This window comes from Tyto alba, unplaced genomic scaffold (assembly GCF_018691265.1).
Source record: "Tyto alba isolate M040663 unplaced genomic scaffold, T.alba_DEE_v4.0 Super-Scaffold_1000006, whole genome shotgun sequence".
In the NCBI taxonomy this organism is placed as follows: domain Eukaryota; kingdom Metazoa; phylum Chordata; class Aves; order Strigiformes; family Tytonidae; genus Tyto; species Tyto alba.
The window spans coordinates 22,629,551-22,645,316 of record NW_024881272.1 but is presented as its reverse complement, the minus strand read 5'-3'; the positions used below and the strand labels follow the sequence as shown (position 1 = coordinate 22,645,316).

At 40.0% G+C, this 15,766-nt stretch overlaps 1 protein-coding gene across 2 annotated transcripts in view; it reads left to right on the top strand.

Moving 5' to 3' along the window:
• Positions 1-15,766, top strand: part of ST6GALNAC5 (ST6 N-acetylgalactosaminide alpha-2,6-sialyltransferase 5) — a 73,426-nt gene that overhangs the window by 42,828 nt on the left and 14,832 nt on the right. For both annotated transcript variants that reach the window (XM_033000570.2, XM_042804788.1), the window contains one exon: positions 15,057-15,466. In XM_033000570.2, coding sequence (XP_032856461.1) covers positions 15,057-15,466 — 410 coding nt within the window. The remainder of the gene's footprint in view (positions 1-15,056; positions 15,467-15,766) is intronic.

Here is a 15,766-nt window from a genome sequence, read left to right as displayed (position 1 = left end):
ATAGTAAATATATATATGTAATTCACATTTTCACAGTAAGAGTTTGCACACTGCACAGAGCTTGCACAGCCTTCATAGGCAAATACTGTTGAAGCAATTCAGGGTGGCGCTGAGTGCAACTTGTGTCACTTCCCTAATGTGAAAATCCTGTTGATGGAGAGTTGCACGAAAAAGTTGGTTTGCAGTACAAAGATACACATCGGACTTGAATTTGTCTGTGATACAAGTGCTGCCTCTGTAATGCAGATTTCCTCTCTTAGGAAGCATTCACTTCAAAGTGTTATGCAAAGTACTGCACTACAGCAGCAGCCATAGCAAACACTGCAGCACGTCCCAGCTATTACACACACCTGTCGAGCGCAGGGATCGGAAAACAATCAGCCAGCAAGCGCTAGGACCACACTGGTATGGTATTTTCTGCCAACTGAAAAATAAAGACCTAGGATATAGCTGGTATAGTGTCCAAAGGAAGCCTTTTGTGGATACCAAGCTATGGCATTATGCTTTTAACGTGCTGTCAGCCCAGAAGGAAAGATGAATCTGTTTTCTTTGGGTTATCTGAGGTGCCACTACCTGGCAAACCAGAAATGTCTTCCATTTATGCACACTAAGGTGAGCACTAAGCAGGGCATGTCTTTATTAGCTCTGGGAAAGAGCTTTCCTATTCTTGTTTTAGCAAAGGCTAGGATTTATTACAACATAGTGTGGGAAGAAATTAGTCACCCATGATGTGGAGTAGAATATTTTCTCTTTCACATGATTTCTCTGTTTCTGCCTTGTAAGCCATTAGCACTTTCCTGCATTTTAGATGATACACTTGCATTTTCAGTTTGTACATTTCCCTTTCTGTTGCTCTTCACTGGCAGATAAGAGGGGAAAAGATCCGAGAACTAAGGGGAGAGGTGGTGAGCACACCCAAAGCTGCAGCAGAATGGTTTGGGGAGAAGTGGTGTCTTTAGGTACTGCTATGGCATCCGGATACTTGGGAACTACATCCATGCGTGTGAACTAAACATAGAAATGCCAAGGTACCTATAAAGGGCCCAGTTTACAAGTCATGTGTCATTTTTGCACTGAATAACTGATTTGTATTTGAAGTTAACACCATTTGTGTCTGAGAGAGAAAAGTAAATGTAGTGTCCCTGTTTGCTAGCGGTTCAGACTTGGGACTGTAATGTAAAGTATAATGTCGGGCAGTGCCTTGCCTTGTCTAATTTATGGTGTTGGAACAGCTTGTTACACACCCAGTGTGGGACTGGGTGGTGGGAGTAAAGAAACCCCCACCTTTTCATGTGCCCTAACAGCAGATTGCCTGGGCTGTAGAGCTCTGCTGCATCAAAAGTAGATGAAATCTTTATCTAAGAATCACAGGATAGTGATAGTGCTCTTAAACAGTAGCTGCTATTAAAATGTCAGCATTGCTGTCAGTCACCACTGAGTACCTGAGTTAGCTCTGTTTCCCTTGATACTCAGAATGGAAAATAGGGTGCTACTTAAAGTGAACTATTGTAAATGAGGAGTACAGATTTAATCCTTTCTGATACAGTTTATTATCCATCTGTAAGATTAAAAATATATGTTGTATTACTTCAGGGGTTGCACTGATCTCTAGATTTCATGCTTCTGGATTTAGTACTTCTTATGTACTGTTATGTTTTTATTCCATATTTTGACAATATCAAGGCGTAGTCATATATGTGAAAGAAAATGTCAAGTTATAGATAATGCTGTAATTGTCCATTTTATGAAAACTTCAGGGCTTTGTCTTGAGAGCATTGTGCAAAATGGCAGATATCGATATCTTAACTAATTATTCAATCAAGGACTTGGCAGGTCACTCAATGGGAACGATGTACAATGGACTAGAATTGATCACACTTCATTTCCCATCAATTGGCAGAGCAAATGGTAGTTCAGATGATAAGTTAGGATCATTGCCAGTCATTTTTGGGCTCATGCCTTCCGTTTTTTCGTTCTTTTTTTCCTTCCAAACGAGAACCCCCAGACTATTTGATGAAAGTGAATGTCCTCTGATGTTGGTGAATAAAGCAATGCAGAATTTTTGTAGCCTCTGAGGGACGTGAGACTATTTCTGGCTCCATAATTGATGCTGCTGCATAGTCCTATAATCACCTAACCTTATTGAATTGTCCCCATGTGAAGATTTGATTTCAAATTTAGTAATCATTATACATCATTTATTTTCACATAGATTACAGGTTCATCTGTAAAGTGACAGAATTTCACCCCAGAGCTCTTTGAATGTTCTGGTCTTCACTTTTACTCTTTTTGGATATGCTTGTGACACTTCCAACTTTGGTGATTTACTAGCAATTAGTAGGCCTCCGTGACAGATTTATTGTAGCCTTCCAAAGAGTGATGAATCAGGTATGTGGCTCCAAAGAAGTGGCTCCCTAGGACTTTATTAAATAGAGGACCACAGAGTTTGATCCCATGAAGAGCTTTGGTGTGTAAAGCAAGACTTAACCCAATTAAAGCTCTACTCCTAAACCTAAACGTAAAACTGCAGTTTCAAAATTTCTTTGCTTAGCTGCTGCCTAACCCTGAAAGCACATAAACCAACTCACTGTTTCCTCATTTGAATTTCAAGTGAACTGGATGCCTACGCTTCTTTTTCTGCATCTGCAGGAATCTTTGCCTGATTCCTGTATAAGGCTCCTCAGGACCTAGAAATTAGAAATTCTTTCTCCCAAATGCTCTGCCTGGTTCGGCAGACCCATCCTACATCCATGCAGCCAGCCATGCCGCTAGAAATGTAGCTGAAGGGATGGTACCATCCACTCACAGGAGTTGTTTCTTCATATCACTGTTGGCTGGAGGGTAGTTCATACTTGGTGTGAGGTTTTTTCATGCATTCCAGTTTCTGGGGTTGTGTTACTTTGTTCCTCTCAAAAAGGTAGCGTTCTGTTTAGCTTTTGGGATAGGGATTGAGTCCTTTGGAAATGGAGAATATTCAAAAATAATCTGGTTGTGGCAGGACCAAATGTTAAAAAGCTTACTTTGGAAAATACATTGATCTGTTCTTTTTATTTGCTTTCCCAGATGTCTATTGCTCGATACTGATTCAAAAAAAAAAAAAAAAATCTCATTTCTGATGTGAAATCTCCCAACTGCTCAACAAATACATACTGAACCAAAATAAACTATTTTAATAACTTATTTTTTAATTAAATGCAAATGTAGCATCCATTGCAGTCTGTTAAAGCAAACAAAAACTCCAGCGCGTTCAGCATGTTAAAAAGAAGATTTTTGCTGTGTTCACAATGTTATACAATAATTAAAAAGGAACCCAGCTAAGCCTTCAGAACCTGTCCCCTTCTATAGAATGTAATTAATTTCTGTTTAATTATAATAGTAGGGCTGTAGTGTGATTATTATTTTTGAGGGGTAGAAATCCTGCACCATTGCTGTTTTTTTGTGTTTTGGGAAGCAGAACACATGGCAGAAAGGGAAAGATCTGCACCATGCTCCAGCTGTAATTAAATGCTGTCATGTCAGTGGAGTTTGGCTGCTCATTTCTTCAAAGTTGGGTTTTCAGGACAGAGGCTCCTCCTGGGAGAATATGTTGCTTTCTCTTTGGATGTGCAAATCTGGGAAATAGGCAGGCCTGACACAGTGCAGACACAGCCATGCTCAAGGTGAAATTCCCACTTTGTTCACACTGGTTTTTAGTATACCAAGGTGCCAGCTGTCCTCAAAGGCTCTCCCTTGCCGGTGGCTTGGACACTTGTGGTTTTACCATGCCTGCCACTGGGCAGGCGGAGTCAGGATTATGCTCTCATGCCATCTCCTGGCAGATTGTCACTGTGTTTGCCTCTCCCACGCTGTCTATGTCCCTTCTGCCCTGCCCTGTCCTCCGCAGATGTATTTGTCGCAGCATGTCAGCCCTGTGAGATCAGCGTGAAAGCCAGTGGGGCTGTGGGTGGCCTTGTGTGGGCACAGTGGGGGATTAGAGCAGACGGAGCAGGTACAGGGACACAGTGCAGAGCCCTGCTGGGGATGCTGCAGGGTCAGATGTTACACCCGCACAGGGTGCGTGCAATAAGGTGGACACGACTGCTGAGCATTGAGCGTGTGCCAAGAGTGTGAAAAAACATCAGGCAGCTTCCGTGAACCTCCTGATATATGTGGGCAGCAGAAAGACGGGTACCACCTCACCCTGCCAGCGAGGCAGTGGGGTTTGGGCAGCTGCAGGCAGAGTCTTCTGGCCCATTCTGCTCCAGTGTGAGGCAGCCCCTGCGGGCAGCTCAGGGGCCATGCAGTAAAGACAGGATGAACCACCTGATTGCATCTTTCTTCGGTGGAGTGAAGCAGTTACACCTGATGAGTAGCTGGTCTTTTTAATTCTCTACTGAAAGATTCCCATCCAAAAATCTGTCAACACTTTGGTGTTTCTCCCCTGCAAGAAGAAAATACCCCGCCTTCTTTCCTGAGATTTGAAATTGTGTCTCTAGAGATTGTCAAAAATGCTGTTTAGGCAGGTGAGCATTATTTGGGACAGTAAAGCTGGAAAGATGACCTACATGTCCAGTGCAGAAAAACTACTTTAGAATATGCCTATTGCTCTGAAGAAACTGTTTGACAGAAGTTCATTCACATGAAACAAGAATCCTGGGCTACAGCCAGGTGTGGTACAGAGACCTGAAAAGCAAGCACTGGTTACAGAATTTAAAATTTCCTGCTGACAGGTATCAGTTATATGTCAAGGCATTCAGTGATTTGAAACAATGAAAGATTAAGACATTGAAAAACCTCTGCAGCCTAGCACTTCTTGGTCATGATGCTATGTTCTTCTCGTAATTCTTCCATGACCACCACCACCATCACCCATCTTATCATAGTATTTTGGGCTGAATTTTATGTACATTCTGTATCACTAAAGAAAGCAATGCTATCCACCTTTTTTTTTTTTTTCCCCCCCTGTCTTGTTTTTACTTCTCTTTGAATCCTGTTCCCATTGTGAAATGGATCCAAAGAGTGATTCAGTGAAATACACTCCCCAACTCAGGAATAAGTGAGCAGGAATTGTTTAATGTCACTACCAGGTAAAATGCACTTCAAAATGACATGTACATCACATCCAAGGAGTACAATTTAGGACTAGTAACGTGAAATAAAAAGTAGATAAAGTGTATAAAGCATCCACAAATCCCCTGGGACTCTGGTACTCTGCATTTCAACTCTTTGCAGGAAGGTTTTGTTTCTGCTGCTGCTCACTAAAAGATGATTCCTTTTTTCCTGATTTCTGTGGTATCTGTTCTTAAACCTACTGCTTGCATACTCTCTGTGGCACACCCTTCTACACTTCAAATTCCTTGACCAAATGGAGTGGTTAACTGTGGATTTAAGTTAGATCATCTCCTTAGTTATATATAAGCTATATCTTTAAACAAGGAATAGTACCGAAGAGTGCTAGCCAAGTGCCTGGGAATCATACTTCACAGTAAAACATAAATAAAAGCATTTATGTGTCACAGCCACAAGAAATTGCACAGTTATAAATGTCTGTGAAGTGCATAGATACGGAAATAGACTTAAGTCTACTTCTAGCAAGGTCAAACCCCCTCTCTCACTGTAATTAGCTGACTTGCTATCAGCTCTTTCCTGGCTCGTTTTTCCAAGGACTCCCTCTTCTCATTTGCCCTGCAGCTCAGGGTACCTTCCTCTGAGACAGACCTTCCTTTCTCTCCAGCCAGCCTTTTCCACTGGTTCCTCCAGAGATTCCAGTTAACCTCATCCTTTTCACCCAGACTTATTTGTCCCTGCCTTACTCAGAAGATAGTTTTGATGTTCTGCTATAAATTGAAGAGCATCCCTTTGGAGAAGCAATGCCACTTTGGCAGACAGAATGCCATCTCTTCTACGTGATTGTCTAATTAACTCAGTGGTAGGTGCATTTCAGTGCTAAATGTTTCCATCCACCGAGTTTTTAATTTCATTTTAACCTGCACACTGACAAATAGATTTGATACAAACATCCTGGTTAGATAAATGTGTTTACTGGTTTATTTTTGTCTCCTGATCAGGACTGTGATAATAGTAAACAATTGGAGAGGCATGTTTGGAATGCTTGAGACCCTTTAAAAAACACCAAATACTCAAAGAGCTGACCCTTGAATTCAAAGGATTATTTTTCAAATTTAATTGTAGTCCAAAACCTGTTAAAATTATAGCGATACATAGTCGCAGATATAGATATAGATTTTTAAACATCTGTCCTCAAAATGTTTTCATCTAGTTTTAGTCCAAAGCTGAATATACAAATATTTTAGTCCAGAACACGCTTTCTTCTTCTTCTCTACATGTGTGCATGGGAGAAACTCCTAGTGACTCTCTGCATTCTCTAGCTATTGAATGAAATGGATGTTTTGACCAGTTTTGCTGCCAGGACCTGTTTCCAGCATGTCTTTAGTGTCAATATGCCAGTGATTATGGAGGCTAACTTGGGATCCTGCTGCAGAGGTGGTACAACTTTGTGTATTGTTGAACCTGACACATCATCAGGAAAACATTTTAAACTCAGATGCAGTATCTTCTAGGGAAAAAAAAAAAAACAAAAAACAAACAACACAACAAAACCAACCAAACAAAAAACAACAAACATTCAAAAATCTGCTTTTGTTCCTTAATTTCCGATGTGCTGTTAGCTCAGAGTGGCAGAAGTATGAACATACAGAGCAGTCTGGGTTAATATAAAATAAGCTGATGAAGGTTACATGGAGCTAGCCACTTTAAAATTGAAAGGCCTTAGATAACAACATGAAACTGAACATTTTTGAGGTTTTGAAAGAAAGACCTTTGAACAAAATTTTTGAAGAAAGTAACAAAGGAAGGAGGAACCCTGTTTTTTATTTCAGTCTACTTCAACAAGATAGAGAAATATAAGACAAAATATATTTCAGAGGAAATTCTCTATGGGATCAGTAACGTTTTAATCAGACATTTGGTCTTAAACTTCATCTGGACTGTTCTAGGGACTCTGAGTGCTGTGTTGAAGTTATGGTAAAACTGGATGCCATTGGAAAGGCTTGCAAGTGTGTCCTTGCAATTGCTATCACATTATTGCCTTGTAGCGATAAGTTATAGTGAAACTTTAGATGCATTTGGATGAGCCAAATAGTGTCACAAAGAAACAAATGCTTGAATTTGAAAACTTAGACACAGACTTTAAGGATCAGTCATGCTTAGCTTTAGAGCTGGGTTAGATAAAAAAAAAGTGACCCTGTAAAACTTGCAGCTCAAAAAAATAACCTTGCACAGACATGACAGGTGCAGAGAGAGCAGCTGAGGGTGTATTTCCATGAAACATTTAAACTGAAAAGAATTGCCAAAACATACCAAAGCAGATGAGAGAAGTTGATGTGATAACTTTCTGAAGCAAAAATCTAAGCTGTCCAATATCTTTTCTGTAGACCATTGAAATAATTTCTGTTTTTCTGACACTTCAGTGATAACAATTTGCATAGTTAAGACACCGTGCTTGTGGCTTTATTGCATTTTAGTGCAGAACTAAAGAAAAGCAGTTGGATGTAATATGGATGTCTATTTGCACTCCTTTTAAGATAAACATTAGGCAATAACAATTTCTTTAGAGCCGGTATATTGTTCATACGATTCTCTCTCTTGTATAACAGCTCATGTTCATCAACATGATACATTCATGCTTGATTTTCCCGTTCTTTCATTGAGGATATTCTTTTTTTCCTCTTAGATTGCTTTTTCTTCTTAGACCATTACTCTAGTTGATAGCTTCAGGTTATCATTGTATCCTATCTCCCTCTCCAATAAGCCTATGATTGATACTTATCTTCCTCATGGGACGCATTTATAGGATGCAGGATGGAAACTAAATCTTAGCTTTATATGTGCTGACAATTTGCAAGGTTGCACCTTATATTCACTTCAGGTGGCTTAGGGGAAAACATCAGCACCTGGTAATCATGCTTCCAAATAAGAAGAGAAATACGTTCCATATATGACAAGTTGCCTTAATGTTCAGTCTCCTGTGCTGCTTCTGCTTGTATTTTATGTAACTAGAAAGGGCTCAGTTTCTGTAGCTGGTCAGTGTCCCGTAACCAAACTCATGCCTTTTCTTTCTAGTGAGAGGAGCCATATTTTAATTAACCTAATGGAAGCTTTGACTAGCAGGCAGTCCCCTGAAAAAGAGTTAATGTGCCGGAAAACACTTCACACAAGCAGAAGACTCTTCATTGACTAATGTGCTTAATGGTACTTTTTATAAGAAAATTATCCCAGTGAAAGCTTTATGGAGTGCATTTGTTTTTCTATTTTTCTTTTCATAATAGAGCCTCATGTTTTGAAATTGAATTAGATATGTCTAGGGACCTTTTGAAAATAGAATTACTATATTTTTACTACAGGTTTTGCAGATGCCCATCAGTATTGTATCACGGAAAACAAAAATATTCTATTCCTTGGAGGAATAAAACCTAGGGCACTGTGATCACTAGTGTGATGTATGCATTTGCCGAAGTTTGGCTATTTCACTGTTTCTACTTATTAAATATCCGAAGGCAGAGTCCAGTTATATAATTAACTCAGAAGAATCAATGGGAAATTAAGATGCTAATGTTTTCACATTTGCATATTCAAGCTCCACAGCCCAAGGAACAAAGAGAAATAATAAGAAATTCATTTGTTTTATCTTTTATCTTTTTAAACAGACATGCATTTATCTTTATGAGCTGACTTGCCAGACCTTTCTTGAATTGGAAAGTTTTGCTGCAAATACTTGTTGTTTGGATTTGGATAAGGATTAACAATGTTGGGCAAGTGGTATCTCCTAACCCTTTCTGTTTACTTGTGTGGTATCAGTCACTGGGATACAGTTTTCAAGGTAATCGGTGCTTTTAGTTCAGTGGATAATGGAGTTTGTTTCCATGGCAGATTCGCTAACATTTCAAAAGTGTAGTTCAACAAAAATTATAAATGCATTTGCTCAGAGGATTTCCCCACCCCCCCACCCCCCCATTTAAGAGCTCTCTTTACCTGATAGCATGAGGGTTAAAGACTGAAAATTTATGAAACTTGAGGGGAAAGTCTAAGCTGGCATTCAGAGTGTAGAAATTAAGCTACATTCCCTATCTGAACATACGTGTGAAAATGTCATGGTCAAAGCAAAATCATCTCTCAGATCAGAACTTGGCACCACAAAATCAAAACGCCTGGAGACTTGAAAAGGGCGTGTACCACAGCAAGTTGAAATTGGTTGAAGTTCAGTACTCTCTTCACGCTTTAAGTGTTTCAGTCTGTGTTTTTCTTCCAGCTTTTTATACACAGAAGTGTTACCTAAAATATTCCAGTATGCATCTGAATTATTTTTACTGTTCAGAGACTAGTTTGGGAGCATCATTTCATAGTGTGTCAGGTAGATGGGACTTGAAAAATAGCAAAGCAAAGTCTTTGTGCTTGTATGTTTTTTCATTTTTGGTTCTTTTCATGTTATTATGAAAGCACTGTTCCAACATCAATATATTACAAAGCAAAAATTATCAGGAAACTTGCATTATTTTCACAGGATCGTGTCTCCCAGAGTACTTGCATTGTGGAAATCACTTCTGAAGTGCACAGCTGTACTTCACTAATGAGACAGCTTGAGCCCCACAGCTTGCTGCATTGACTTAGAGAACAGAAGCTACTTTGCAAATGTGAAGCTTCAGGGTTTATATTCTACTTTATTGTTTATATTCTACTTTATTGTGATTGCTGGGAATTTCTCAAAGAAAAGCAGTTTTAGCCTTACAACCGCCAGTCTTCTAGGGAAAGTATTAAGGGAGGAGTCACACCGATAGAAACAATATGTATAGCTTGCTTATGAGGGATGGATGTAATGGCAAGAGAAGCTTTATACCTGGAGCGATGCTGGGTGACAGGGGCTCACAAGAGCTGGAGCAGCTGTTTGTGCTGTGCCAGCAATGGGCTGGGGATGCCTGGAGCTCCTGCAGAGATTAGGGAGCCCATTGTGACAGGGGAGATTGTCCTCAAAGCCTCGGGGAGAGGAGAACTGGGAAGTAGCAGCCAGCCTAGTGGAGCAGTGGTCCTGAGCTAGCAGCTTGTGAGAAACTTCAAAGCTACAAGAAAGTAAAAAGTTAGGACTGAAGCTGCCAGGACAAAATACTGTATTACTGGCAATGCATTAATTACTCAGTTGTTGCCAGTGGCTGATGACCCAGCAATCAAGAACAAGCCATAAGTAATAAATTATATTGAATATGGGGTGAACACAGGGTTCATTAACATCACATATGAAATGCTGATTAAGTTCCCTGCACAAGGCAAGGAACATAAAAAGCAAATATTGAAGTAGCATACAGGGAGTGTCACCATCTGGCTGTTGTGCTTAGGCCAGGCACTAGGTAGGGGAGACATGAAACTCCTACCAATGAAATTGTCTGCTTTATAACAAAAAGAGAAATCTAGACTGCTCTGGAATAAGCTCACTTTCTCCTGAATCGGTACGCCTGTCTCTTGTAGTGTTTATGTGTGCTTTTTCAGCCATTAATATAGTCCTACAGTGCATTAATTCAATTGAAAATGGAAAGTTTTGTTTTCCTATGTATCAGTCTTCTTATTTCTACCACTGCTTTTACTTTAGCGGTCAGGTTGGGAGCTCTTGCAGAGGAGGTTGTCGGTTCAGTAATACAGTTCAGGTAGTTAATATAGAGTGAAGAAGCCCTATAGCTTTTCATTCCAGATCAAACAGAAGGCAGGCATGCTGGCACTGGCTAAAAAAATACTGTAGAGGTGTTGCAGTGCAAGAGAAAAACATAGCTGTCAAGTACCTTATTGATATTTTACACTTCCAGTCTCAAGTGCTTAGTTAAAGGTCATTCATCCAAAATGATTTGGATATTCTTTAACCCTTCTCAGTCTCTTTTGCTCTCTCCCAATACACTTTGAAGTCATCTGTAATATTTTCAGATGTATCTATGAGGAACAGATACACGAGATAACAGATAGTATGAGCTGGTGTTCATGAACTGACAGGTGGTCTTTTTCTGCTGAACTCACTAATGAGCTGGTCTTTACTCTAGAAGATCTTCATCGTTTGTTTGTTTTGTTGGCCAGGTCATCATTGCTAAGATAAAACACTCCCATTTTTTTCTTTATAGAAGGGAAACTTTTATACTAGTGATAATGGAGTGATCTGAACCCTGGGGTCTTGAAAGTAGGTCATTAAGTACTCAGTATAGGAAAAAAGTATGTGTTTTCCAGTGTTCCTGATTTTACTGGAGGGAATTGTCTTGTTTTCTAAATCTTGGCTTTAATATCAAAAGACTTCTACAAGCACAAAAAGAAATAAAAAATTGATCATTTGATTTCATCACAAAGAAAATAATTATATCTAAGAGTAACATATTTTGAATCAGGAATAACATTTTTCCATTGATTTTTTTTTTTTTTTTTTTTGAGCCATAAAGTGTCTGAAAATAACATTTTTCTGTCATTGGACAACATAGTTTTAAAAGTCAATAACAGAGCACATTGCCTCAAATTGGAAAATACAGAAACGACTGTGGCATTGTTTTTTGTTTCTGTTTGTCTGTTGGTTGATATTAAACAAATCAGATGTAGAGGATATAGCAACAGTACTGACCGGGCTTTGAGCTGTATAAGTGAAAGTTGCCAGGAGTCAGTTTGCCTGTGATACTTAACTGAGTACAGCCTTGCACTGCTCTGTCATGACCACTAAAGTGCTATTACAGGGTTTACCAGAACCTAGCAAGGTTCACCTGCTCCCTTCAGTCCCCTGCGATAGCTCATCTGTCCCAGAAAAGCACCAGCTGAGTTTGCTGTCTTCTGGGGTTCTAGCACTGTGAGCTTCCTGTCTTGTAATCTCTGTTCTCCCTCTCCCCAGCTGTATTGTAGGTGACTGGAACTGACAGCTGATTTGGGCAATGTATTTGGCTGATACTTGGTGTGTTCACCAAGTGCCCTGAGTACTGATATCCCTGATGTGCGTTGTAGAAGTAGCCACATGCTCTGCCATGTCGTGCAAGGTGCTGTACGTGTAGTTCAGGTACACATGAAACTGTGGCTGCTTATTGACAATGTGTATGATTAAATGTCAACAGCTTTTACATCCACGCCATGTTACCTTTCAAGGTAATTAATACAGACGCCATAAAACTCACCTACCTCTCATTCTCTCTCTTTTTTGGGCATATTGAAGCAAGGCTCATCAAGTAAGGGTTGCATCACCTACCTAAAATACAACTCTCATGTCATGGGTTTGCTTTTTTTTCCCAAATATCACTGTAATAATTACTGTAACAGAGACCTTTCTGTGAAGTTAATGTTCTTCTGGCTTAATGGCCCCTGGTTATTCTCAGGCCATCAACTTTTCCCAGCTGGTCATCAATCCCAAAGAACTGCCTTGTGCCTCCATTAGTATTGCTTAAGTAGATGACATTTCTGGTGCAACTGCTGCCTCCCAATGCGATGATATTATAGCCAATAGCTTTTTTCCCTCTTGCTTTCAATATTGTCAAAGCATTATAAACAGCTGGTATGAGAATGTTGTGGCTGTTAGCTGTGAATTCCTCTGACAATTTTTAGGTGTGAGTTTTGTAGACTTTGACTGAAAGAATCTGAGTGAGTTGACTGAAAATTACTTGCCCGGAGCAGCGGGCTCAGCCCCCATGCATCATTCAAGAAGTAGCTAGGCAGTACCTGAATGTTTCAGTCTAAACACTTTTTCCCAGGAGGAACAGTTTTCAAACAAGATCAGGGACAGATGTTTTGGGGGGTGTTAATGTTTATCATTAGCAAATGCTGACATCTCCCTTCCTAACCCCCTCCCCAAGTTTCCACAGCTCCACTGATGGTTACCCTTGTTTCCTAACAATTGATGGATTCTCTGGCAGGCTTTTAAAAGAAACAAGTAAGTTGTAGCTCAGTAGGCCAGAAACCAGCAGAGATTGTTTAGGTGAAAATGTCTTGCTATGTGGATATTCAAACCCATGTGAGTTAACATTGGTGCTGACTACATTTCCTTTAACCTCATTAGCACTTCATCTTGCTTTCCCAAGCATGATGGTGGAGCAGCTAGTTCACCTTAGAGCCTTTTGCTGGGTAATTCATCAAAGTGGCAGATGAAGGCTTAAAGGAAAATGCATGTAAATGCTGCATTAGGAACCTTGGCTCACAAAGGCATGAACATTTCTACCCATATCATTAGCTCTGGATGACAGTCCATATATGTGAAAGAAAAGGGACTTTGTTGCTTGGGGAAGATGGGAGATACAAAGCTTACTGGTTGCATCATTATGTGAATTACATAGTTTAGTTATTTTGTCTTTAATTAAGAAGTACTTCATCATTAGCTGTTCTCATAGAAAAAAGCTCAGACTGCAACTACTTACTACCTGCAAAATTAAAACCAAGTTACTGAAGTAAAATACCCACTTCAGTTACTAGCGGCAAAAGCGTCTTCAAAGAGGGGATTGAGATTATCTCAAATTTAGGTTATGTCTTCTTTTCAGCTTTAGAGTTTTAAGCTGTGCCTCACTGCACATTGATTTAGTCATTTGAGTTCCATTTACAGGTGGTTGATAGAAAGTGTAATATGTCACCATAACTTCCTCTCATTGCTAGTAAACCCACCAGGTTTGCACCTGGAGACATGCTAGCTATGTTTGTAACGGCATGAACAATGAGCTGCCATGGAGAGCCACGGGGTTTGATCTCACGATGCTGAGGCCCTCGTTGTCAGAGCGCTCTTCAGAGCCAAGGAATACTGGTCACCTCCTCGGTCTACTACAGAATCAGGCCGGTGCCACAATGCAGGAGACAACTGCTCTCAGCGTGTTGTGTGTCTGACTTGGAGCCTCTGGAATTAAGCAAGCCTGTTGCTTACCAGGAAGGTATGGTTAACGATGAAAATAAAATGCTGGTGGACATCTTAAGGGAAGAAGATCGGTAGATCAAAATGAGCATGAACTGAAATGGCCTTTGAAGGAACTACAGACCAATGAGCAACCACCCTTCAGTCTGTTTGCTTTTTTTTTTTATTTTTTTCCCCAAAGAAAGGGTAAGATACTCTGTATGTACTGCAATCTGATGTCACTGGTCTTAAATGCTGCAAGATACTGTTTCGTGGAGGGCCACCAAGGCACACATTCAAACAGTCTTTACCTCACAGTTTATTGTATTCCTGTTAAAAAGTAGCACTGTAGGGACACTGTTAACCCGCTGCCCTTTTTAGTTCTCATGCTGAGCAGCAGATACACTTATATACTCCTCTTACTGATACTTATATTGGTGGCATACTTCAGTAATACCATTTATCATGCATTTTCATTTTCCTGAAAGCTTGTTTTAGTCTCCTGATTCCATTAGGTCAGCCACTCACTGAACAGGCACCTCCTGTTCCATTTTACTGTGTAACTTTTATACATGACCTGACAAGCTAACTCACTGTCATGTAAAATACATGCAGACATTAATGACCAGCTCTGACTGTTGAACCACAGAGGCGGTATGCAAGGTTATGGCACCAACTTGCAAATAGCGGGGAAGGACTGGACCAAGGTCTAGCTCTCTTCCCTTAGCAAAATGTCCTGACCTCAAGGTTGAAAAGCTATTCACACCTGTGCTTATGAAGACTTATGATTGATTATTTCCTGCAAAAAATTGGAAGAGGAAGAATGAAAAATACTCCAATTATAGCTCATTTATGGCAAGTGGAAGTACAGTCCTGAGCAGCTGGGAACTGCATAGAAGCTGTTGTGGTGACTGTATATGAAGCAGCAGTGGAAAGGAAGATTTAAACAGTGGACTTCTTAACTCCACCACAGAACTTTAAGGGCTACACACCTATACCACATTTTTCCCATCTACAAAATATACAGGTAATGTGTCCCCAGTTATTTGGGAAGACTGCTGGGAGAGATTTATGTAAAGTCATCTGAGATTTTTGCTGTAAAATATGCCATGTACATGTAAAGTATAGTTGTCATGTAGTGAATGGGAGAATGTCTACAGCTAATTGTGAAGTATGTATGTCTTTGCAGCCTTTAAAAATGCACTGCAAGAGTTGTGCATTGGTAACCAGCTCTGGACACCTTCTGGGAAGTAAACAAGGTGACAGAATCGACGAGACAGAGTGTGTAATACGAATGAATGATGCACCTACTCGAGGTTATGGAAAAGATGTTGGAAACAAAACGAGCCTTCGAGTCATTGCACACTCCAGTATTCAGAGGATTTTGCGAAATCGCAATGAACTCTTAAATATGAGCCACGGTGCTGTGTTTATCTTCTGGGGTCCCAGCAGCTACATGAGGAGAGATGGCAAAGGCTTGGTGTATAATAACCTGCAGCTGATGAATCAGATACTGCCTCAGTTAAAAGCATATATGATTTCTCGCCACAAGATGCTTCAATTTGATGACCTTTTTAAACGGGAAACTGGAAAAGACAGGTGAGAACTTATGTGGTTACATTTGGGGGATGTCATACAGTAGTAAAATAATGTAGTTTATATATAGCAATTTAAGATCTGCTCAGAGGGACCATCATACCCATTAAATCCTCTGCCTCATGAGTTGTAATATGGTATGACATGCCAAATAACATCACTTGTACCATAAGTAAAAAATATGCATCAAAGTAATTTGTATGGAGTATTGCCTCATCAGTTTAGAATACCAGAATCTGGATGCACTGTTTATACAGCCAAGGAGGCAGGAGCTGTTTAAATCTCACTTTGGGGTAATATACC